The sequence below is a fragment of the Phoca vitulina genome, unplaced genomic scaffold (genome assembly GCF_004348235.1).
Source record: "Phoca vitulina isolate PV1807 unplaced genomic scaffold, GSC_HSeal_1.0 scaffold23, whole genome shotgun sequence".
Classification (NCBI taxonomy): Eukaryota; Metazoa; Chordata; class Mammalia; order Carnivora; family Phocidae; genus Phoca; species Phoca vitulina.
In genome coordinates, this window is record NW_022589726.1 from 15,847,883 (window position 1) to 15,871,853 (window position 23,971).

The 23,971-nt window shown below is 42.9% G+C and overlaps 1 protein-coding gene across 1 annotated transcript; it reads left to right on the top strand.

Annotated features, from left to right (window-relative positions):
- The first annotated feature begins 671 nt into the window (after positions 1-671).
- On the top strand, positions 672-19,015 carry PYM1 (PYM homolog 1, exon junction complex associated factor). Its single transcript, XM_032421055.1, has 3 exons — positions 672-722; positions 17,615-17,708; positions 18,105-19,015. Exons 1-3 carry the CDS (start codon positions 689-691, stop codon positions 18,586-18,588), a joined length of 612 nt encoding a protein of 203 aa, XP_032276946.1. The 5' UTR covers positions 672-688; the 3' UTR covers positions 18,589-19,015.
- The last annotated feature ends 4,956 nt before the right edge of the window (positions 19,016-23,971 follow it).

Sequence of the window (23,971 nt, forward strand, 5' to 3'; positions counted from 1 at the left end):
GGGGCAGGGCCAGCCAGGGCTGCCCGCCCAACCCGGCCCGCCGCCTCCTTGGTCGTGGAATTCGCCAGCCGCCCTGAGGCTGCGGGGACAGGTGACCGACCGGCAGCACCCTCTGCCTTGCACGCCTCTCTCGCGGATCTCAGTCCGGAGGGTTGAGCTGGGTAGCCGCGGGCAATCGACCCGCGATTTCGACCTCCCCACCTTCTAAGAGAGGGTCAGTTGGGGTTTTCCATTCACGCCTGACAACATTGGTGCGCCCCAGTGCGTTCCCGGAGTTTGCGCGCCCCATGTCCCTAAGCCGCTCTGGGACCTGGGTACAGGCTAGGGCTTGAAGATTCTCATTTATCAGCCCCACTTTCCGGGTGCAGGTGGGCCTTGCCCCCTTTTCCCTCGAAGGTCCTGGACGAACGGAGAGGGGCCGTGCCTCGGAACTTCTCTCGGCGCCCAGAGGACTGCCTTACACGGAGCAGGCACCCAATATTGGTATCAGTGGCAGTAATAGAGCCTACGGCTTTTATTTTATTCAAGTCTAGCTTCTTCTTCCTTCCTCCTCCACCTCCGTCCACGAAATGGTGTACTCTCCCTTTAAGACTAAAATGGTGGCTGGCTACGATCAGGACTCCACTTCCGGTGGGGAGGGGGGCGGGACCCCAGCCCGCTCACGCCGGAAGTGGTTTGCGTTTTCAAGATGGCGACTCCCTATGTAACTGACGAGACCGGCGGTGAGTGCGGGAGGCGCGGAGCCGCTTCTCCCCGGGCTCTCGGGGCAGGGGTTCGGACTTGGAAAGGGGTCTGTGCCCCGCCCATCCCGGGGCCCCTCCTTTTGCCCCGCCCTCCGGACCGCCTTCCCCATTCATTCTTTCCTATGGGGTGTCACCTGCGCCCCCTTCTGGTCTCGTGTTTGGGGGTCTCTGCTTCCGGTCACCCAAACCCTGGGGTCCTTCAGTGCAAGTCTCTACTCCAGGACCTTCACGGGCCCTTAGCTTTTCTCCAGCAGCTGGAGATCCCATATCTCTTTCGGTTTCTGCAGGCTTGGGAGCTCCTGTACTCTCAGTTCCCTCCAATTCCAGCTTTTCCCCCTGTTCCCCTCCCCCATCTTTCAGCTGTACCTGCCTTCTGCCCTACCCCAGCTCCGTTTTAATTCTCTTTCTTGAAGTTGTGTGGGTTAAAGACCTCTTCATTGCTATATAATGCTTTTTACATTCTCTCCCTCATCTTCATTTTTGGGTCACTGAGGTTCAGAGGTGTGAAGGGAAGAGGAACCTAATATAACTTTCAGCTTGAGTTTTCTTCTTGATGGCATCACCCTTCTGTACCTTCTCTGGTGGTGATGGTGATAAAAGTTGAGGGATCTGAGGTGGAAGAAGGCAAACAGGAGGTGTCTAGTGGCCTCTCAAACCCTCTGACAAGTTCATAGAATCCACTGTTACTTCTGGCTAGAGAAGAATTTCCGGCCTGGCTGATTGAGATGCTGAAGTGTCCACTGTGTATGAGGGTTTATGTGTTGAAAACTGAAGTCAGTGTTTTCATTCTGGTTTTGTCCCATCCTAATTTCCTCATCTTTAGAAAAATGTGCATAGGAATATCTACCTAGTGACGATCAAATAAGATGGCATATGTGAAAGCAATTTATAAAATGTACAAGGCGTTACTGTTTTTTGTAGTCTTCACTGCATACGTGCAGTCTTCTGTAGAACTGAGACTGTATGGTGTGTTTTAAAATGTGCCCTTTATGCTTCTTGCTTTGCTACTTTGCATGTTCTTTACATCTCAGCCCACCTCTCCTATGGTATCTTATGACAAGCCAAGTCTCTGCTACTTCTCTCCAGCCTCACATTTCAAAGTGGTACACAGAACCTCTCTTCTCCTGTTCTCTACTCAGTGGGTCCTTCATCTACTGGCTTCTTTTAATGTGTGCTTTGAAAATATTACTCACTGTCCAGTACACTTTTCTTTATTTTTAACTATTTTCTTTAAACTGATTTCATGATAATCCAGATACCATGTTTCACTCTACCCTCCCACTAAGAGGTATCTTCAGTGCTCTGTGACTATGTAGAAGAGAAGGAATCACACTGCTTTTTTGCTTTCTCTTACTACTTCTAGATCATTGACCTACTACTGTCACTCTAATCTTTGTGGAAGGTGTTGCCATGCAATTATAGCATTTTCTCTAAAACCTCAGGGTAATCATTTATTGCCCACAAGGGCCCAGACCTATTGCATCACACTTTTTTCTCCACTGTGTTTCTTGCTTTTATTCTCAGTGTCTCCAGCATCTTTGGAATACTCTGATCTTATAGTTCCTCAGCACAAGACGGTTGACTTTCCTTCGTATTTTTTTTTTTTTTTTAAGTAGGCTCCATGCTCAGTGTGGAGCTTAACTCGCCTTGAACTCACGACCCTGAGATCAAGACCTGAGCTGAGATCAAGAGTCGGCCTCTCAACGAACTGAACCACCCAGGCACCCCTCCTTTGTATTTTTAAAGTAGCTACATATCAGGGGCGCCTGGGGGGCTCAGTCAGTTGAGCGTCCTACTCTTGGTTTCAGCTCAGGTCATGATCTCAGGGTTGTGAGATCCAGCCCGGCATCGGGCTCTGGGCTCAGCGCAGAGTCTGCTTGTCCTTCTCCCTCTGCTCCTCCCCCTGCTTGCTCTCTCTCTGTCTCAAATAAATGAATAAAATCTTAAAAAATAAAGTAGCTGCACATCAGAATCACTACAACTGGGACCTCCTCTGTGACACTGCTTCCCTTTCAGGTGCTCTCCATCACTTTAGCCTCCTTACCAGTTACCTTTTTCACTATTTCACATCCACAGAATCTGCTTTTTGCCCTTCTTAGGTTCTTGACCTTTCCCATTTCATTGCATCTACCAGTACCTTCATGACTACCTTTGATGCTGCTCTGCTAGACCTTGGTGACTAGCCACTTTGATATTATCTTCATTGCTTTTCTTCATTTATTTTGATCTTCTGTACTTAGCAAGCACTTCTGTTATCTTGAATCATACCCATCACCTATTTTCTTGGCTTCTACGTCTAGGCCACAGCACATGGCTAGAGAAAAAGCTCAGAACTAGCACATTCAGTATAATATAACTTAGTGTTAACTTCTGCCAAGATCCCGGCTTCTCTCCAATTCTTTTTTCTTTGCTTATATTCTATCATGGCTATTTCCCCCAACTTTTTCCAGCATTCTGTGACCCTCCCTTTTAATTCTCTCTCTTGTGGCAGATGGCTTCACTTTTTTTTTTCCACTTTCTATTTCATTGAAAAGTCAAGGCCTATCATTTTTGTCCCTTTTCTGTTCACAGCCTGATTTCTTGAATAACAGGTCTACCCATACTGTTTTCATTTCCTTACTGCTTATTTGTCCCGTAATTCTTTAGTTTTGTTTCCAGCGCCAGCCTCTTCTTAGTTGCTAATTCCCTTTTCTAATTGGTGAATAACTCTCATTTTTGAATATATTGTCACACCTTAAATTCAATCTGCCCAAAATCAATATATTTTTTTTCCTTCCTTATTTCTGTTAATGGCACCCTTGTCCTAGCCAAACCAAGATCAACTTCTTTTTTTTTTTTAAAGATTTTATTTATTTGACAGAGACACAGTGAGAGAGGGAACACAAGCAGGGGCAGTGGGAGGGGGAGAAGCAGGCCTCCTGCGGAGCAGGGAGCCCGATGTGGGGCTCCATCCCAGGACTCTGGGATCATGACCTGAGCTGAAGGCAGACGCTTAACGACTGAGCCACCCAGGCGCCCCCAAGATCAACTTTTTGCACCATGTCTCTTTTTAATTTTAAATAGACTTTATTTTTAGAACAGTATTAGATTTATAGAAAACTTGAGAAAATGATAACAGTCAATTCCCATATACGTTACACTCAGTTTCTCCTATTAACATCTTACATTAGTATGATACCGTTATTACAATTAATGAACCGAGATTGATACATTATTTTTTTTTAAAGATTTTATTTATTTATTTGTCAGCAAAAGAGAGAGAGCCCAAGCAAGGGAAGCGGCAGGCACAGAGAGAAGCAGGCTTCCTGCTGAGCAAGGAGCCCGATGTGGGGCTCAATCCCAGAACCCTGGGATCATGACCTGAGCCAAAGGCAGCTGCTTAACCGACTGAGCCACCCAGGGACCCCTGATACATTATTATTAACTATATAGTCCATACATTATGCAGATTTCCTTAGCTTTTACCTAACTTTCTTTTCTATCCCAGGTTCCCATCCCAGATACCACATTACTTTTAGTTCTCATGTCTCCTTAAGCTCCTATTGGCCGTTGATGGTTTCTCAGACTTTCCTTGTTTTTGATGACCTTGACAGTTTTGAGGAGTACTAGTCAAGTATTTTATAGGATGCCTCTCTTTTGGAATTTGTCTGATGTTTTTCTCATAATTAGACTGGGGTTGTGTTTTTGGGGTACAACCTCAGAGGAAAAGTGACATTTTCATCATATCAAGGGACCTATCATAATAATTTTTTTACAGTTGATTCTTACCCTGATCACCTGGCTGAAGTATTGTTTGTAAGGTTTCTCCGCTGTAAAGTTACCCTTTTGATCCTTCTCTTTTCCATACTGTACTCTAGATAAAAGTCTCTATTCACAGCTGGTACTTAAAGAGTGGGAAGTTACACTTCCTTCCTTAAGGATGGAGTATTTACATACGTTTATTTGGAATTTTTCTGCAGATTTGTCTCTTTTCCATTTATTCAATCATTTATTTATAGCAATATGGACTTTGGGTTATAATCCAATACTATTTATTTTATTGGTGAAATGTTCCAGCTTTGGACATTGGGAGCTCTTTTAGTTGGCCCTGTGTCCCTTTGACATACCCCCAACAGTGTAGGTTTTTGTTTTTGTTTTTTTAGCTCTTCCTTACTTTCTGGCACTAGAAGATGCTCCAGGTTCGTCTTTTTGTTTCCTGTCCCAGTCCTAGAATCAGCCATTCTCCAAGGAGCCCCTGTTCCTTTTACTGGAGAATGGTATCAAGAAACCAAGATCAGAGCACTAGGTATTTTTGTTGTATTTGTTGCATCATCTTTTATTCCTCTCATTCCCCATCCCCTGCCATACACCAGTTGTCAGAATGTCATTTTTCTATTCCTACTGCCGTTATCCTTATCCCATCTTCAATACTTGTCAGCTAGATGGCCTTGGGAATTTTAAACCTTGGGAATCTAAGCTTTAGTTTTCTCATCAATGAAATTGGAATAATAACTCCTACAACATAGGATTATTTGAGAATTAAAATTTAAATGAAAGAATGTACATTTCTGGTACATAGAAAGTGCCCAGCGAATGGTTCTGTAATTATTACTGTTATGTGATGATATGGATCAGAAGAGATTATATATGCAAAGTATCAAGCATAGTACTTGATTCATTATGCATGCCTGATAAAATTCCATTTTCCTTTATCCTGAAAATACTGCTGTGACCTCCTAAATAGTTGTCCTATCTCCAGTCTCTCTCTCTGTTCCAGTTCATATGACACACTGGTGCCAGATTACTGTTTCTTAAGTACAGATTTACTTATGTAATTTTTGTTCAATATAAATCATTCACCCAGAGTCTACTGTTTAATTTGGCACATATCCTTCTGATCTTTATTTTTTCTGTGCATTTTAAAACATTTTTGAATTAGATGGTATATACAATTATATTTTGCCTTTTCATTTAACCTTATGCCATAAATATTTTTCCTTACTCTTTGTAAACATTTTAAAAAATACTGGCAGAGTGTTTTATTTTATTTTTATTTTATTTTTTTTTTAGATTTTATTTATTTGACAGATAGAGAGCACAAGTAGGCAGAGTGGCAGGCAGAGGGAGAGGGAGAAGCAGGCTCTCCGCTGAGCAGAGAGCTGGATGTGGGGCTCGATCCCAGGACCCCAGGGTCATGACCTGAGCCGAAGGCAGCCACTTAACCGACTGAGCCACCCAGGCGCCCCTGGCAGAGTGTTTTATTGTTTGGGCATGCACCCTCTCTTATGTTTCTTCTGTTATTGAAGTTCTATTTTATTTATTTATTTATTTAAAAGATTTTATTTATTTGTCAGAGAACACGAGCAGGGGGAGCGGCAGGCAGAGGGAGAGGGAGAAGCAGGCTCCGCGCTGAGCAGGGAGCCCAGTGTGGGACTCAATCCCAGGACCCTGGGACCATGACCTGAGCCAAAGGCAGACGCCACCCAAGCATCCCTGTTATTGAACTTTTAGATTGTTTCCAGGATTTTTGTTAGAAGAACTCTATGAATATTTTTTTTTAAGATTTTTATTTATTCATTTGACAGAGAGAGAGAACGAGAGAGGGAACACAAGTAGGGGTTGGAACACAGGAGAGGGAGAAGCAGGCTTCCCGCTGAGCAGGGAGCCCGATGCGGGGCTCGATCCCAGGACCCTGACCTGAGCCGAAGGCAGCTGCTTAACCGACTGAGCCACCCAGGCACCCCGTCTATGAATATTTTTGTGCATAAATTTTTGCCTGCATTTAGGGTTATTTTCTTAGGATTGAGTTCCCAGAAGTACAATTACTGGGTTAGAGGCTACAAGCATTTATTGACTTATTAATTATAAAGTTAATTCACGTTGATTGTAGGAACCTTGGAAAATGTTTTTGTAAGCAGTAAAAAATATAATTCACACGCATATTTGATATTCTAGAACCCAAAGGTAACTATAGTTATACTTCCTTTTAGTTTTCTTTCTGTGCACATATGTAGCATATCTATATTTTACATAATTGGGATCATACCAAATGGCTATATTTCCCAAAATATGATCCTTGGAATGCTTAGTAGTCCTACGAGGTGTGCTACAAAATAAGTAAAAACAAGATAAATAACATAAGTAAGGTTCCTGTGGTCAAATAAATTTGGGAAGACTGTAAATCACATTCCTATTGTGGATATTCACATGAATAAGAACACATTAAGTCCTGCTGATAAAAACAAAATTGTTTTTCTGTGTTTAACCCAGAATTGCCCAAACGATTTAACAATTTTTGGGGGTAACCTTTGTTAATATCTTATGGAAGTAGTGTTTTATATAACAAAAGCTTTGGAAAATGCTGGGAAATGATAGGGCTGCCTTTATTGTCCTGCTATGTTAGCCAAATTGCTTTCTTTCTTTTTTTTTTTTATTTTTTTTATTTTTTTAAAGATTTTATTTATTTATTCTTCAGAGACAGAGAGAGAGAGAGAGAGAGAGAGAGAAAGAGAAGCAGAGGGAGAAGCAGGCTCCCAAGGAGCAGGGAGCCCAATGCGGGACTCGATCCCAGGACCCTGGGATCATGACCTGAGCCGAAGGCAGACGCTTAACCATCTGAGCCACCCAGGCGCCCTAGCCAAATTGCTTTCTAAAGGGTTTTACCACCAACAATATATGACTATGCTGGTTTAACCACGTCTTTGACCGCACTGGTATTCTCATCTTCAAAAATTCTACTGCTCTGACAGATGGAAATTATATTTTATTGTTTTATATTTATATTTTCTTTGATTATTAGTGAGGTTGAACTTTTTTGTATCTTTTTCATTTATAACACTATATGCAATAGTAGTGTAAAATGCACAACTTTTGGAACAAACCCACAGCCTGGGTTTGAATTCTGCAGCTTATTGACTAACTTTGGGCAAGCTATTAAATTTCTCATCATCTCTCTTTTTGGAATTGATTGTGAAATTTACGTATGTAAATTCGCTTTTAGATACTCTTTAATATGAGCACAAACCACTTTTCGGTATAGTATCACCACATACTAGGTCTCTGCTTGTAACTCCCAGTGAAACTGGGCTATGTGGTATAAGACAGGCAGAATACCATTGTGCTGTTGTGATCTTGGACACATCTTTAACCTCTTGAAGACTCTTAATCTCAGCTGTAGATGATAATACCTACCCATTGTCTAGATTCAATAAAGCAATATATATAAAGTTCCTGATGCACTGTAGCCACTTATTAATAGATGCTCTTTTCTAACTGTTCTTAACATACTGTGAGTTTTCCACTGCTATGATTTTGCTTGTTGTTACTCCTCTTAGAAGGCCCTTTCCCTTCTTTTCTCTGCCTGCAGAAATATCAGCCACTGATTTGTTATTGTTGTTATTACTACTACCTAGCATTTAAGGTCAGGTCCCTGAGATTCTCCTGATTTTCTGTCACCTTCCCCCATCAAATAGGGTGTGATTATTTATTCTCTTGAAATCTAGTACCAGTATGTATCAGTGTCTCTTAAGATACCAAAGACATTTATATTTTTGTTTTATTCCTTGCCTAACTTGTCCACCCTCTTCCTTAGGCAATAAATTGCGTGATTTTTTTTTAAGATTTTATTTATTTATTTGACAGAGAGAGCACAAGCAGGGGGAGCAGCAGAGGGAGAGGGAGAAGCAGGCTCCCCGCTGAGCAGAGAGCCCGACTCTGGGATCATGACCTGACCCGAAGGCAGCCACTTAACCGACTGAGCCACCCAGATGCCCAGATTGCTTTAAAGTAGGGACCATTTTACTCCCTCTTGATAATCCCTATAGCACTTAGTAGGGTACTTTTCTCATAGGAAGCTTTCTTTTTTTTTTTTTTTTAATTATTTATTTATTTGAGAGACAGCGAGAGAGAGATCACGAGCAGGGGGAGGAGTAGAGGGAGAGGCAGACTCCCCGCTGAGCAGGGAGCCAGATGCGGGACTCGATCCCAGGACACTGGGATCATGACCTGAGCGGAAGGCAGATGCTTAATGACTGAGCCACCCAGGCGCCCCTCGTAGGAAGCTTTCAATAAGTGTTTATTACATTTAATTTATTTGTAGTCTGGTTTCTGACTACTCTGCTTTTCTGAAGCTATATTCTTGGAGATAACTAGAAATTTCCAAATTGCCAAAATCAGTAATCTTTTTCTACTCAATTTTCCTTTTCCTTTATCTCTGTGCATTATTCAATACCCTTAATCAGCTACCCTTAAAACTCTTTTGGTCTCCATGGCATAACACCGTCCTAGTTCTTCTCTCCTAGAATTGTTTTCTGTTACTGCTGACACCTTTTCTTTCTTGAGGAAGATGATCATGACCATTTTTCCAGGGTCATGTCTCCATATTGGATCTTCTCTTTCTATATTTTCTCCAAGTGTTAGAAACCACATCTTGGTGTTATAATTCTTGGCCCTGAGATCATCCCAGGCTCAGATTTGTCACACAGATCTCCTTTCTTACTTGAAACAGGTCACAGGGATTCAACACACCTTTAACAGTCACTTCCACCTAACCCCTTAGAGTTCTCCCAGGCCTTGCTTGCTTCACTATGTCCCTGCCAACCCCGAAAACAAGGCCCTTTTACAGTTTAAGGCAACAGATTAAGGATTACAAAACAGCAGATGTGGGAAAATAGCTAAATTTACCAAGTTCTTATAGTAGCAATCTCTAATCTGTAGTTTCTTTCTCAAGGGGGTTACTGACAATCCTGATATCCTGCCCTTGGTTTTTATTTCTAGGGGTAGGAGTCTCCAAACCACTCCCTTCATTTTGACTTTACCTTTGGATACCATGAAGGCCAGAGAATGGAACCAAGAGAACATAAAATAGGTGCTCCTTTGTGATAATGGGCTATTTGCATCTCAGGGCTTCCAGTTAGGATGGCCATTCAAGAAGCTTCTGCCTGTCTTTTCTCACGTTCCATCTTTACTAGTCTTAAGCCTTGAAGTATAATCTTTGTGCAGTTATCTTATTTATGTTTCTAGCATTGTCCTTTTCTCCTTAATTTCATGTAAAACACTCCCTGTCTAGAATTGAATTAGTTATTTTCACAAAGTTGTCATCTTCTCTGGACTTTCTTTATGGTGGTGTTGTTGTTTGTTTTAATTCCAGTATAATTAACATACAGTGTTGTATTAGCTTCAGGTATTGGATTTTCTTTGTATCAGTGATTTTTATCCTACAAATTTTGCACATTCACGAGTGATACTGTAATTAGTTTGTGTTCTTTTTTGTTTCCTTTCTTCCTCACTAGAATGCGTGATACAAAAAGGCAAGACCCTTGCTTGCTTTATTCATTGTTGTATCCCTAGCTCCTGTTACAGTGCCTGGCACAACACCCAGTGCTCAATAAACATTTAAAATCCATGTGTGAATAAATATTATTACCATATGCCCAATTTACCCACAGGTATGTTGTGAAAAATAAGAGAGTACATGTGAAAAGCACCAGATTAAACCCATTATAGCACTGTTTCGATTATCTCGTCTATTTCAAATCTTGGCAGTCTTCAGGTCCCGTTGACTTCTTCATAATGAATTTCTCTTTCATTTTCCTTTCAGTACCCATAGAGACTATTTAAATCAGTTTTTCTCTATGGTGGTTATTATTTTCATTTGTTCTACTTTTAGTTTCTATTATACATTTTGAGGTTAATGCTCAAGCACTGCTTTGAGCAGATCCTCTGTACTCTGGTTTTGGCCTTCAGTGTTCTCCCACAGTCTGAAGCTTAAGTGCAAACTCAAGAGGAGATTGGATACCTTTCATATTCTGACTAATTTACTTCTAGTCTCTTTTCCCATTACATGTGCTTTTTGCCCTAAATATACTAGGTTTTTGTTCTCTAATATGATGCTTTAATTAATTAATTAATTAATTAATGTATATATTTTTATGGGAGGGGAGAGGGTCAGAAGGAGAAGCAGTCTCCCTGCTGAGTAGGGAGCCCGACGTGGGACTCGATCGCAGGATTCTGGGATCATGACCTGAGCTGAAGGCAGTCGCTTAACCAACTGAGCCACCCAGGCACCCTACTTATTTATTTAAAAGAAAACATTTTTTTTAAAGATTTTATTTTTAAGTAATCTTTATACCCAATGTTGGGCTTGAATTTGCAATCCCGAGATCAGGAATCACATGTTCTACCAACTGAGCCAGGCAGGTGACCCTCTTTATTTATTATTGAGTTAATTACAGCCTTCTATAGGCCAGGCCCTTTGCCTCAGAGATCAAAGACAAAGTCTCTGCTCTCAAGGAAGTACGCAATTATGTTAAACATTAGAGCATGATAAAGGCCAGAACAGGTGCTGTGCACAAAGGGCTACTTTTAACCTGGTTTGGGGTGGGAAGGTCAGGGAAGACCTCACTGAGGAGTTTATACTTGAACTTGACCTTTAAAGACCAATAGGAATTAACTAAGCTAAGAATCAAGGAAAGTCTATTCCAGGCCAAAGGAAGCAAAAGCAAAAAGGCATAGAGAATAGAGACACAGGTCTGGTAAGATTTGTGAATATTCAGTGGCTGGAGCAGAGTGTGAGTGACTAAGTGCTGAGAGACTGGAGACTAGCAAGGCCTTTTGTGTGTAGTCCCGTCCTCCATGTAAATACCCTGAGGGCAGTAGGAATCCAGAAAGAATTTTAAGCAGGGTCCTTACTAGTCTGATTGGTCCCTTTGTGTTGTCCCATATGCCTGAAATACTTCCCTTTCTTGTCTTTTCTCGTAACTACATTCCCCCCCAACCTCCACCTGTCTAAATCCTGCTCATCTTCCAAAGATCACAACAGGTCTGTCTGTCCTCCACAAAATCTTTATAAATCACCAGGTCAAAAGTAATTTCACTCTCCGTTGTGTACCCCTTCTCCAAACCATTTTGGTTTGAAATCTAAAATGAGATTTTTTTTTTTTTAAAGATTTTATTTTTGGGGCGCCTGGCTGGCTCAGTTGGTTAAATGCCTGCCTTCAGCTCAGGTCATGGTCTCGGGGTCCTGGGATGAAGATGCACACCCCCCCCCCCCCCCCCCGCCCCATGGGGCACCCTGCTTAGCAGGGAGTCTGCTGCTCCCTCTCCCTCTGCCCCTCCCCCACCCCCTGCTCAGGCGTGCTCTTTCTCTCTCAAATACATAAAATCTTAAAAAAAAAAAAAAAAAAGAATATAAAGTTAAAAAAAGATTTTAAGTAATTTCCACACCCAACATGGGATTTGAACTCACAATTCTTGAGATCAGGAGTTGCACGCTCCACTGACTAAGTCAGCCAGGCGCCCTTAAAATGAGATATTTTTTTTTTTTTTTTTAAAGATTTTATTTATTTATTTGAGACAGAGAGAATGAGAGAGAGAGAGAGAGAGCACATGAGAGGGGGGAGGGTCAGAGGGAGAAGCAGGCTCCCCGCCGAGCAGGGAGCCCGATGCGGGACTCGATCCAGGGACTCCAGGATCATGACCTGAGCCGAAGGCAGTCGCTTAACCAACTGAGCCACCCAGGCGCCCAAAATGAGATATTTTTAAAACCCACAATATAACAACATTAATGGGCATTCTTAAAAAGAAAGATTATGGGATGCCTGGGTGGCTCAGTCGGTTAAGCGTCTGCCTTCGGATCAGGTCATGATCCCATGGTCCTAGGACTCGCATCTGGTCCCTTGCTCAGTGGGGAGCCTACATCTCTGCCTGCCTCTCTCTGACAAATAAACAAAATCTTTAAAAAAAAAAGATTATTTATAATCTAATCACCTGACAACTTTTCATATTGCACATTCTTTTCTAAACTTAAAAATATGCAAAACATTTAATAATTGAAATCATGGTATATTTTATATAGTTTTATTATGTTTCACATTATGTCACATTACGTGATTTAAAATTTTATTATCATTCCTTGAAATTATATCATGTCTCTTTGAAGTTTATTTTTAAGTAATCTGTACACCCAACATGGGACTTGAACTTGCCACCCCGAGATCAAGAGTCACACACTCTTCTGACTGAGCCAGCCAGGTGCTGGATGTATTTTTAGTGGATGTATTCTACACTGTTCCTATATATCTGGACTTGAAGTTTGTTTTTAATTTTTAGCTCTTTATAGATAATGCCATAATTTCCCCATGATTCTCTCTCCCTTCTCTTTTTTTCTTTTTTTAGAATTAATCTCTGCAGCGCTCATTTTATTTTTAAAAAAGATTTTATTTATTTGTCTCAGAGAGAGAAAGAGGGAGAGAGCACAAGCAGGGGGAGGGGCAGGCAGAGGGAGAAGCAGGCTCCCCGCTGAGCAAGGAGCCTGCCGTGCGACTCGATCCCAGGACCCTGGGATCATGACCGGAGCTGAAGGCAGACGCCTGACTGAGACAACCAGGCGTCCCATCCCTTTCTTGTTTTTGTTTTTATTTTTTTCTGTTGGAAGTATTTCCTTATGCTAAATTCTCAAGGTTGGAATTACTAAAAGTGTTGAATTATTTTTTACTTTAGCCCCTTACCCCTTCCACATCAGTGACTTCCCAGGTGTTGTTGATTCTTTGATAATGGATCTGGCATGGGTCTCGTCCTTTCCCTTCGCACCAGTTCAGCCAGTTCTGTGTCTCATGCCGGGGTCATTGCACCTTTTTTTCCCCTGATTTCCTGAGTCTCCAGTATTTTCCCTTGCCAATTCACCTTTTCATCCTGCCAGATTAATTGCCCTAAAACACTGCTTTGGATAAAAGAGTCATTCATTGGACAAATATTTATTGAATGCATACCGTGTGCCAGATATTAAACTCCTTAGCTGGCATTTAAAGGTCTGAATGTCCACCCCCCTCATCTGCTTTACACCAGCCCTCTGATTCAGCCACCATCTCCTGAACATGCCATCTCTGTTCCCATGGGTGACATTTTGTTTCAGGATGAGCTTCTATTTCGAATCCATTCTGCCTCCTTGTTTACTTACATGAGTTTGACTCTTTAAAGCCCAGCTCTAGTCAGTCCTCCCTCTATGAAGCGTCACCTTTTTCATTCTTCAGTTTATACTCTTGTCTTTAAACTGTTGCATTTAAGCAAGTGATACCCTCAGTGCCTCTCTTTCATTCACCAGGTAAACTTCAAATTTCTCAACGTTGTGTTGAAGGCTTTCCAAGATCTGGCCCCATTTTTTTATTATTCCCTAACATGAACTGTCTGATTCACCCAGACTCCTCTTTTTGTTCTCTCAATACTCCACGCCCCTTCCCATATCCATGCCTTTCTTTGCTTGCTTGTTCTTTGTCCAGTCTCTTCTACCTGTCAGATCTTACCCATTTTCTTTAACAATTTTTTTTAGTTTTAATTTATTAATGATATTTGCATTTTGAACAAAAAGCCAATTCATGGAACAATATATAATCCATATGGAAAGACTTAGACTTGACTTTTTTTTTTTAAAGATTTTATTTAATCATTTGACAGAGAGAGCACAAGTAGGGGGAACAGCAAGGAGAGGGAGAGGGAGAAACAGACTCCCTGCTGAACAGAGAGCCTGACATGGGGCTCTGGCTCGATCCCAGGCCCCTGGGATCATGACCTGAGCTGGAGGCAGATGCTTAACCGACTGAGCCACCCAGGCGCCTCTAGACTTGATTTTTTACTTTTCTTTTACAAATCTTTCTTTCTTTTTACAAAAGTAATACTTAAAGAAAAAAAAAAGTAATACATGGGACGGACGCCAGACTGGTTCAGTTGATGGAGCATGTGACTTCCTCTCAGGGTTGTGAGTTCAAGCCCCACGTTGGGTGTGGAGCCTACTTAAAAAAACAAAACAAAACACAACACATAATACAAGATAATATATGTATATATAAGATTTTTAAAAACATATTAATGGTATAAATAAAGATATCTATGAGGGCAGAAAGTATATATGTTAATGGTTAATGGTTTCTATTACCTCTTCTTCCAGGTTGCCCCTCTTAAGATAACCAGCATTAAAGGCTTGGTACCTTGGTATGTGTCCTTCCACACCTTTCTCCTTGCCCCAGTGCATAGACCGTATGAACTATTAAGTGCTGCTCCTTGCCGCAACGAGACTGGGAGCAAACCTTACACCAGCAGTTCTCAAAATGTTGTCCAGGACCCTTGGAGGTTCCCTAAGACCCTTTCAGGAGGTCTGCAAGCATAACTATTTTTATTATATACTAAGATGTTAATTGCCTTGTTTTGCTGGGTTGACATTTGCTCTGAGGGTGCAAAAGCAAAGGCGGACGAAACTGCTGGCCCCTTAGCACTAATCAAGGTAGTTACACCAGCTCCCACTCATTGTGCTCTTCACTGCCACATGCTTGCAGTAAATAATGCCAGTTTCACTTAAGAATATCCTTGATTAGGGGCGCCTGGGTGGCTCAGTGGGTTAAGTGTCTGCCTTCGGCTTGGATCGTGGGTCCTGGGATTGAGCCCCACGTCGGTCTCCCTGCTCAGCAGGAGCCTGCTTCTCCCTCTCCTCCCCGCTTGTGCTCTCTCTCTCTCTATCTCTGTCACTATAAATAAAATCTAAAAAAAAAAAAAGGATATCCTTGATTAAACACTAAGATTTACTAATTTTATTAAACCCTGGCCCTTGAATACACATCTTTTTACTTTTTTCCAGCTTTATTGAAATATAATTGATATATAACATTGTATAGATTTAAGGTGTGCAATGTGATGATTTGATACATGTATAGTTTGTGAAATGTTTACCACAATAAGGTTAATTAACACATCCTTCACATAATTACCATTTTGTTGTTGTTAAAGTCTACTCTCATAGCAACTTTCAAGTATACAATACAGTTCTGTTAATGACGGTTACCATGCTGTACCTTAGATTCCCCAGAACTTACTCATTTTAGAACTGAAAGTTACTCATCTTTTTAATGTTCTCTGTGGACTAACTGGGAAGTGAGGATGAAACACTCGGCTGCATACTGAAGTAAGGTGGGGTCTTAAGGAAAAGCACTGGCGCACTTGTCCACCAGTTGCAAGCTAAACAGGCTTCCTTTTCACGGAACACCATTTTTATGTGTAAGAACTGCTGACAAACTCATAATTGAGAACTGGGTATCTGATAGGCATTTTCCTGAAAATGAGGGAAGTGAGCCTGTCATTTCAAGGAAAACAACTGACAGTATTTGTTGCCAGTGGTAAAATTCAAGCCTTCAAGTAAAAATTAGAATTCTGGAAAACTTGTATTTGCCACTGTGAGCTTGACAGTTTGCCAGTAAAGACTTTTCTGGTGAGATTAACAGGTATGTTTGTTTTTTTAAAGATTTATTTATTTATTTTTGAGAGAGAGAGAGCGAGAGAGAGAGAGTGAGCATGAGCAGGAGGGGCAGAGGGAGAGAGAATCTCAAGCTGACTCCAACTGAGCTTTGAGCCTGATGCAGGGGCTTGATCTCTTAACCCCCAGACCACCACCTGAGCCAAAACCAAGAGTCAGATGCTTAGGGTGCCTGGGTGGCTCAGTTGGTTGAGCGATTGTCTTCGGCTCGGGTCATGATCCTGGAGTCCCAGGATCGAGTCCCACATCGGGCTTCCTGCTCAGCAGGGAGTCTGCTTCTCCCTCTGGCCCTCCCCCCTCTCATGCTCTCTCTCTCAAATAAATAAATAAATAAAATCTTAAAAAAAAAAAAAGAGTCAGATGTTTAATTGAGTACCACCCAGGCAGCCTGTTTTTTTTTTTTTTTTAAGGTTTATTTATTTTGGGGGGGGTCAGAGGGAGAGAATCTCAAGCAGACTCCCTGCTGAGCATGGAACCTGACGCATGGCTCCATCCCACGACCCTGAGATCATGACTTGAGCCAAAACCAAGAATTGGACACTTAACCAACTGAGCCACGCAAGGCCGCTGTTTTTTTTTTTTTTTAATATTGCATAGTAAAATGGATAATATTGCAAAATAAGAGCGGAAGGGGGATCCTGAAAGAAAAAACTTTGAGGATAACTACTCTACACATTGTCCTGCCACTTGCTTTTTCACTTAGTATATCATGAGCACCATTCAAGCCAGAGTCAGTGCATTTATATCTTGACATTCTTTTTCATAACAGCATGGTGTTCCATCATGTGGATGATCCACATGTATTCAGGCACTCAGATATTGATGGCCATCCAAGTTGCTTTCGGTTTTTCCTATTTTAAGTAATGCAGCAACAAACATCCTTTACATATATCCTTGTGTACTGGTGCTTTTATATTTATAGGATGGATCCTTAAAAGTTGACCTGTTTTTCATGACCTATCTTAATAAAACTTCCCCTCTCTACATCTCCAGTCCTTTCTCCTTCCTACAGTTCTTGTTTTTGCCCCCTTTTGGCCTCTTATTCAGTTACTGCCTTTTGATGACCCCATGCTATTGTCTTGTGTTGTTGTTTTTTTTTAAACTCTTCCTCTTTGCCTGTCCTATCTTGCCAGCTAGATTAAAAGTAGAAAATAGTATAAAAATAGAAACTCCTGGGGCGCCTGGGTGGCTCAGCTGGTTAAGCGTCCAACTCTTGGTTTCGGCTCAGGTCATGATCTCAGGGTCGTGAGACCAAGCCCGCACCGGGCTCTGCACTCAGCAGGGAGTCTGCTTGAAGATTCTCTCCCTCTGTCCCTCCCCCAATGCACATGCGTGCTCTCTTTCTCTAATAAATAAATAAAATCCTTAAAAAAAAAAAAAAAAAGAAACTCCTGAGGGTGGGGATGGTGTTTGGGCACTCAGTGAATAATGACAAGAGAGGGATTGAAGGTTGATGAGAGAAAAGAATGCCTTCATGGTTGCATCTAGTGGCTGGATGGATGCTAAGGAAAGCTGTGTGCATTTATGCATTGTTTCAAATTGGAAACTATTTGAAAATTAGGAAGAGTAACTATGTAACTTAATTCTCTCATTGCAGGCAAATACATCGCCTCAACACAACGACCTGACGGGACCTGGCGCAAGCAACGGAGGGTGAAAGAAGGCTATGTGCCCCAGGAGGAAGTCCCAGTGTGCGTGATTAGGCGTGAGAAGGGGGTACTTAATGGGGTCCCTACAGAAAAGAAGACTCTCCTGATCCCAAGACCCTAGGAAATGGAAGGAGGGAGCAACTATCTGAAAAAGAAGAGGAGAGGGGCTGAGATTCAGGGATGCGGGAGGGGGGTTACAAATGCCTAGTCCTGTTCCTATGGCTTCTGTTCTTCAGAACCTCCAAATAGCATTCAGAGACCGGGAACTTTGAGACCTAGAGACCTTCCCATAGCCTGCAGAACAGGGGAAAATTGCAGAGGGACCACAGGAGAGGAAAGAAGCAAGAAAGTGAAAAGGCTGAAGTGATTTGGAAGGTTAAGAAAAGGGCTCCAAAAGGCAGTGATTCTTTGAGAACTGTTGACCTCTCTTCCCTGCAGGTATGAGAACAAGTATGTGAAGTTTTTCAAGAGTAAGCCAGAACTGCCCCCAGGTCTGAGCCCTGAGGCCACTGTTCCTGTCACCCCGTCCAGGCCTGAAGGGGGCGAACCAGGCCTCTCCAAGACAGCCAAACGCAACCTGAAGCGGAAGGAGAAGCGGCGGCAGCAGCAGGAGAAGGGGGAGGCGGAGGCCTTGAGCCGGACTCTCGATAAGGTGTCTTTGGGAGAGACTGCCCAGCTCCCCAGTGCTCCTCAGGGCTCCCGGGCAGCCCCTGCAGCTGCCTCTGAGCAGCCTGACTCAGCCGTCACCACTGAGAAGGCCAAGAAGATCAAGAGCCTAAAGAAGAAGCTTCGGCAGGTGGAAGAGCTGCAGCAGCGGATCCAGGCTGGGGCAATCAGCCAGCCCAGCAAAGAGCAGCTGGAGAAGCTAGCGAGGAGGAGGGCACTACAGGAGGAGCTCGAGGACTTGGAGCTGGGCCTGTGAGGCCTTTGCGGAGGGGGGGGTGGACTGCAGAACAAACCAGGGGGCGCTCTGGGGGCCTGGGGAATGTGGGCAGCCTCGGTCAGGAGGGGGAACCCCCGTACTGACTCCCACCTCTCCTGGCCCAACTCCGTCCTCCAGAGCCGAGCCTCGCTGTCATTCCTTCCCTCTTCTTCCCAACTCCGATTTTTTGGACTTTTCTCCCTCCCATTCCCAGTGTTGAAAATCTCAGTGACTACCCCAGGTACCTTTGCTGCTGATCGGGTGTCTTGTTGAAAAGAAGATTGGGTGGGTGGGAATCTCTTGCAGAACTGAGGTCGACGGTAGGGGGAGTACACCCAAGTCTTGGAGTCTCGGTTCCTGTTCACAGTGTTTATGGGTTATTTCTCCCTCCATCCCTCACCTTTTTTTTTTTTTTTTTTTTTTTAAAGAACAGAATAAACTCAAGTAGACAACATGCCTGGCTTTGTCCCTCTCTTTTCAGCTTCTAGGCTTCTAGCAGTTGTTTTATTTCCTTCAGTTTGGTACAGGAAGACAAGTGTTGGGAGTAATATTACTTTTAATTTATTTTATTTTATTTTATTTTATTTTAAGATTTTATTTATTTGACAGAGAGAGAGAGAGAGAGAGAACACAAGTAGGGAGAGTGGCAGGCAGAGGGAGAGGGAGAAGCAGGCTCTCCGCCGAGCAGGGAGCCAGACGTAGGGCTCGATCCCAAGACCCCAGGATCATGACCTGAGCCAAAGGCAGCCGCTTAACCAACTGAGCCACCCAGGTGCCCCTTTATTTTATTTTTTAAAGATTTTGTTTATTTGAGAGAATGAGACACAGAGAGAGCACAAGCATGAGCAGGGAGAGGAGCAGAGGGAGAGGGAGAAGCAGACACCCGGGTGAGCAAGAAGCCCAACATGGGACTCAATCCCAGGACTCCAGGATCATGATCTGAGCCAAAGGCAGATGCTTAACCAACTGAGCCACCCAGGTGCCCCTACTTCTTTCAATTTTTTAAAAAATTGTGAGTGTATGACTCAATTAGCAACACTGGTTTCTATACATGTTTGCTCAGACTTAAGTGAATAGTAATTAGGTTATAATAAAATGAAACTTAGAACAACTTAGAACATTAATTTCACATATTAATTTACCTGTGTCTTATTCTCATGCTGCATAGCAATGGGGCCTTTGTACCTCCCTTACTGGTTCTTTCTGAAGCTCTTTTGAGATTTTACCTTCTCGGATGCCACCCCAAGATGGCATTGTGGGACAAACTAATACAAGAAGAGGCATTTACTGGGGCGCCTGGGTGGCTCAGATGGTTGGGCGTCTGCCTTCAGCTCAGGTCATGACCCCAGGGTCCTGGGATCGAGCCCCGCATTGGGCTCCCTGCTCAGCAGGAGGCCTGCTTCTCCCTCTCCTACTCCCCCTGCTTGTGTTCCCTCTCTCGCTGTGTATCTCTCTGTCAAATGAATAAATAAAATCTTTAAAAAAAAAAAAAAGAAGTGGCATTTACGCCAAAAAGAGCTGTCACTTAATTTTTGCATATGCGATTCACCCCCCCCCTCCAACTTATCACAAGCTTTCTTTCTATCCAGCTGCTAGTGTAGAGACCAATGGAGGGGAAGTCCCCTGGAATGAACTGTCTTACTTGTTCCAAGTTCTTAGCCTGACTCATAAGGTCCCACACAATCTGGCCTCATTTTTTGCCATTCATCAACTCTGGCCAAACCGCTCCAACTATACTGACTACTTTTTCATTGAATGAGCCATATTCTCTCTGACCTTCAGTCATTTGCCCTTACGGGTCCCTCTGCCTATGATACTCTTCCTTAGTCTGTGGATCTCAATGTCATCCTCTCTAGGAAGACTTCCATTACACTCAAATATTAATTTAGGTGCCTCTCTAAACTTGCTTCCTTACTTAGGTTTGTAATGACATTTATTACATCACGTTGTTATGCTTGTTCACTTGTTAGCCCTCTTCCTCCTCATTAGATCATTGCACTCCAGGGCGCCTGGGTGGCTGAGATGGTTAAGTGTCTGCCTTTGGTCTACCTCAGGTAACGATCTCCAGGTCCTGGGATCGAGCCCCATGTTGGGTTCCCAGCTCAGCGGGGAGTCTGCTTCTCCCTCTCCCTCTGCTTATGCTCTGTCTCTCTCTCTCTCAAAATGAATAAATAAAATCTTAAAAAAAAAAAAGAGCATTGCACTCCTTGAGCCCTGGGACTGTTTATCATTAGTGCATCCCAGTACCCCAAATAGTAAATTCTCAAATAATTGAATAAATAAGGCCACAAGCCACGTGTACAAACAGAAGATGACGGATAATTTGTGCCTCGAACAGCTGAGCTCAGTTAATGAGGACTTGCCTGGGCACCTCAGTGTGAGACTAAAAGCCTGAGTTCCCTTGTGTAGGACCCCTGCACAATTGTAAAGATTTTATAAATATGACTTAATTGGCTTATATATAGATGTTTGATGTTTTATAAGTTCAGGTGTTTTAGAGGAATCTATAGTTTAAAAACTATTATTAAGGAGAGATTAATTGCTTTGCAGAAGGGTATGCCACAGTAAACCTTTAAATTTCCTGGATCTTAAGTAGTTTGATTAAAGTTTATTTTGATATTTGTTGGGCCATGTTGTTAGTCATTGTGTCAGTCTGGAGGGATGCAATTATGAATACACTGTAGAGCCTTCATTTAAGGAAGCTATTAAGTTGTATAATTCACTAATACTAGGCAGATTTAATTAAGTGCTAGACAGCACTGTTTTGAGGGATAACTAAAAGAAAAACCATTTCTTCTAATTGGGGGAATGGAAAGACTTAATGGTGGTGTTGGATTTTGAAGATTATGACTCACATCTCAAGAAAGGCAGGTAGCGGGCGCCTGGGTGGCTCAGTCGTTAAGCATCTGCCTTCGGCTCAGGTCATGATCCCAGGGTCCTGGGATCGAGCCCCACATCAGGCTCTCTGCTCCGCGGGAAGCCTGCTTCTCCCTCTCCCACTCCCCCTGCTTGTGTTCCCTCTCTGGCTGTGTCTTTCTCTGTCAAATAAATAAAATCTTTTAAAAAAAAAAAAAAAAGAAAGGCAGGTAGGGGAGAGCAAACATGGCAGCATGAAAGGGATATGGTGAGTTTGCTTTCAATTCTGTAGGGGCAAAAAAAAAAATTCTGTAGGGGCACCTTTCCTTACAAAAAAATCAGTGTTGATATAGGATGAAAATTTGCACATAAACTAGTGTTTTTCAAAATGTGGGTCATGAAATCGATTTAGAAAGTGGTGACTAGGGGCGCCTGGGTGGCTCAGTCGTTAAGCGTCTGCCTTCGGCTCAGGTCATGATCCCGGGGTCCTGGGATCGAGTCCCACATCGGGCTCCCTGCTCAGCGGGAAGCCTGCCTCTCCCTCTCCCACTCCCCCTGCTTGTGTTCCTGCTCTAGCTATCTCTCTCTGTCAAATAAATAAATAAAATCTTTAAAAAAAAAAAAAGTGGTGACTAGTAGTGTGTTTTGTTCCTCAAGTTTTTTTTTTTTTTTTTAAAGATTTATTTATTTTAGGGGCACCTGGGTGGCTCAGTTGGTTAAGCGTCCAACTCTTGGTTTCAGCTCAGGTCATGATCTCAGGGTTGTGAGATGGAGCCCTGCATTGGGCTCCCTGCTCAGCACGGAGTCTGCTTGAGGTTCTCTCCCTCTGCTCCTTCCCCCGCTTGCACATTCTCTCTCTCAAAGTCTTTTTAAAAAAGAGATTTATTTATTTTAGAGAGAGAGAGAGTCTCAAGTGGACTCTGAGCTGAGCGCAGAGACAGAGGTGGGGCTCAATTTTATGACCCTGCGATCACAACCTGAGCCAAAACCAAGAGTTGGACATGACCGACCGCACCACCGAGGCGCCCCAAGATTTTGTTTTTAAGTCATCTTTACACCCAAGTGGGGCTGGAACTTACAACCCTGAGATCAAGATTCACATGCTCTACCGACTGAGCCAGCCAGGCACCCCACTAGTGATATTTCTAAATGAAGTAGAATAGAAAATAGCAGAGACTGATGCTTAATAGGAGTAAATATGTCTCAGGATAATTCTGTTTCAGAGTATATGTATATCACTATATGAGTGTTGAGTGAGAACATAAAATGCATTTCTTACCTTGGTTTGCAGGAAAATAAATTTGAAAGCCACTAATAAAAATCAATAGTAAGGGGCTAGGGCATCATCACACACTCTCTCTCTAGTCTCTGTATTTGGGATGGATGGGGTAGAAGGATACTAGTTTAATTATTTCCCCAATGGGCTCTTGTAGCTTATGGAAAAGTAAATTCGCTTCTCTCTTACTTCTTACTCTTGAGGCTATCTTACTGTTTATTTGGCAATTCTTTCCCCCTTGCAGATGATTCCAACTAATGTGTAAATAGTAAAGATTCTAGGGATCTGGAAGTGAGTTATTTTAGAATCAGCTTACCCTCAGGGGCTCAGAACCCATGTGTTAGTTTCTTATTATCCACTAGGTGGTACTGTGAGGGGCGGGTATTTGCAAGTTATCCTGTCTCTAGACTCCAGCTTGTTTTGAAACTAGCAGATAGGTTTACTTAGGCAGAAAATCTTTTCTCTTCAGGCTCCCAGGCATTCCAGCACAGGGTGTCTAGATCTCCCTCCCCTCCCCAACCATAACCTTGTCTTACAAATTGAGGAGGATAGAGAATCTGGGATCGAGAAGGTACAACTTTTTGTCAGTATTGCCATCTCTCAAAAGAAATCAGAAATGCTTTACATTCCCCCATGGAGATCAAAGAAGATGCTGAACTGCAGTGGAAGGAATGGAGGTTATACCCCCAAGACAATAACTGGCTTAGTGGGGGTAATGGAATTGGCTGGGAGGAGGGGAGCGAGAAGATGTTAAAGGATCTCTTCTTTGAGAGGCACCTGGGTGGCTCAGTCCATTAAGCAGAGTTAAGCTTCTGCCTTCAACTCAGATCATGATCCTGGGGTCCTGGGATGGAGTCCCCGTGTTGGGCTTCCAGGGAGCCTGCTCTCACGCGCTATCTCTGTCTGTCTTCTCTCTCAAATAAAATCTTTTTTTAAAAAATAAATATTTTTAGGGGCGCCTGGGTGGCTCAGCCGTTAAGCGTCTGCCTTCAGCTCAGGTCATGATCCCAGAGTCCTGGAATCGAGCCCCGCATCGGGCTCCCTGCTCGGCGGGAAGCCTGCTTCTCCCTCTCCCACTCCCCCTGCTTGTGTTCCCTCTCTCGCTGTGTCTCTCTCTGTCAAATAAATAAAATCTTAAAAAAAATAAAAATAAATAAATAAATATTTTTAGGGGCGCCTGGGTGGCTCAGTCGTTAAGCGTCTGCCTTCGGCTCAGGTCATGATCCCAGGGTCCTGGGATCGAGCCCCACT

Bases quoted from the DNA above. Each gene is read 5' to 3' on its own strand.
- PYM1 (XM_032421055.1), top strand. From the start codon at position 689: ATGGCGACTCCCTATGTAACTGACGAGACCGGCG. The intron at 723-17,614 runs GTGAGTGCGGGA...CTCTCATTGCAG, and splicing joins TGTAACTGACGAGACCGGCG to GCAAATACATCGCCTCAACA. The intron at 17,709-18,104 runs GTGCGTGATTAG...TCTTCCCTGCAG, and splicing joins CCCCAGGAGGAAGTCCCAGT to GTATGAGAACAAGTATGTGA.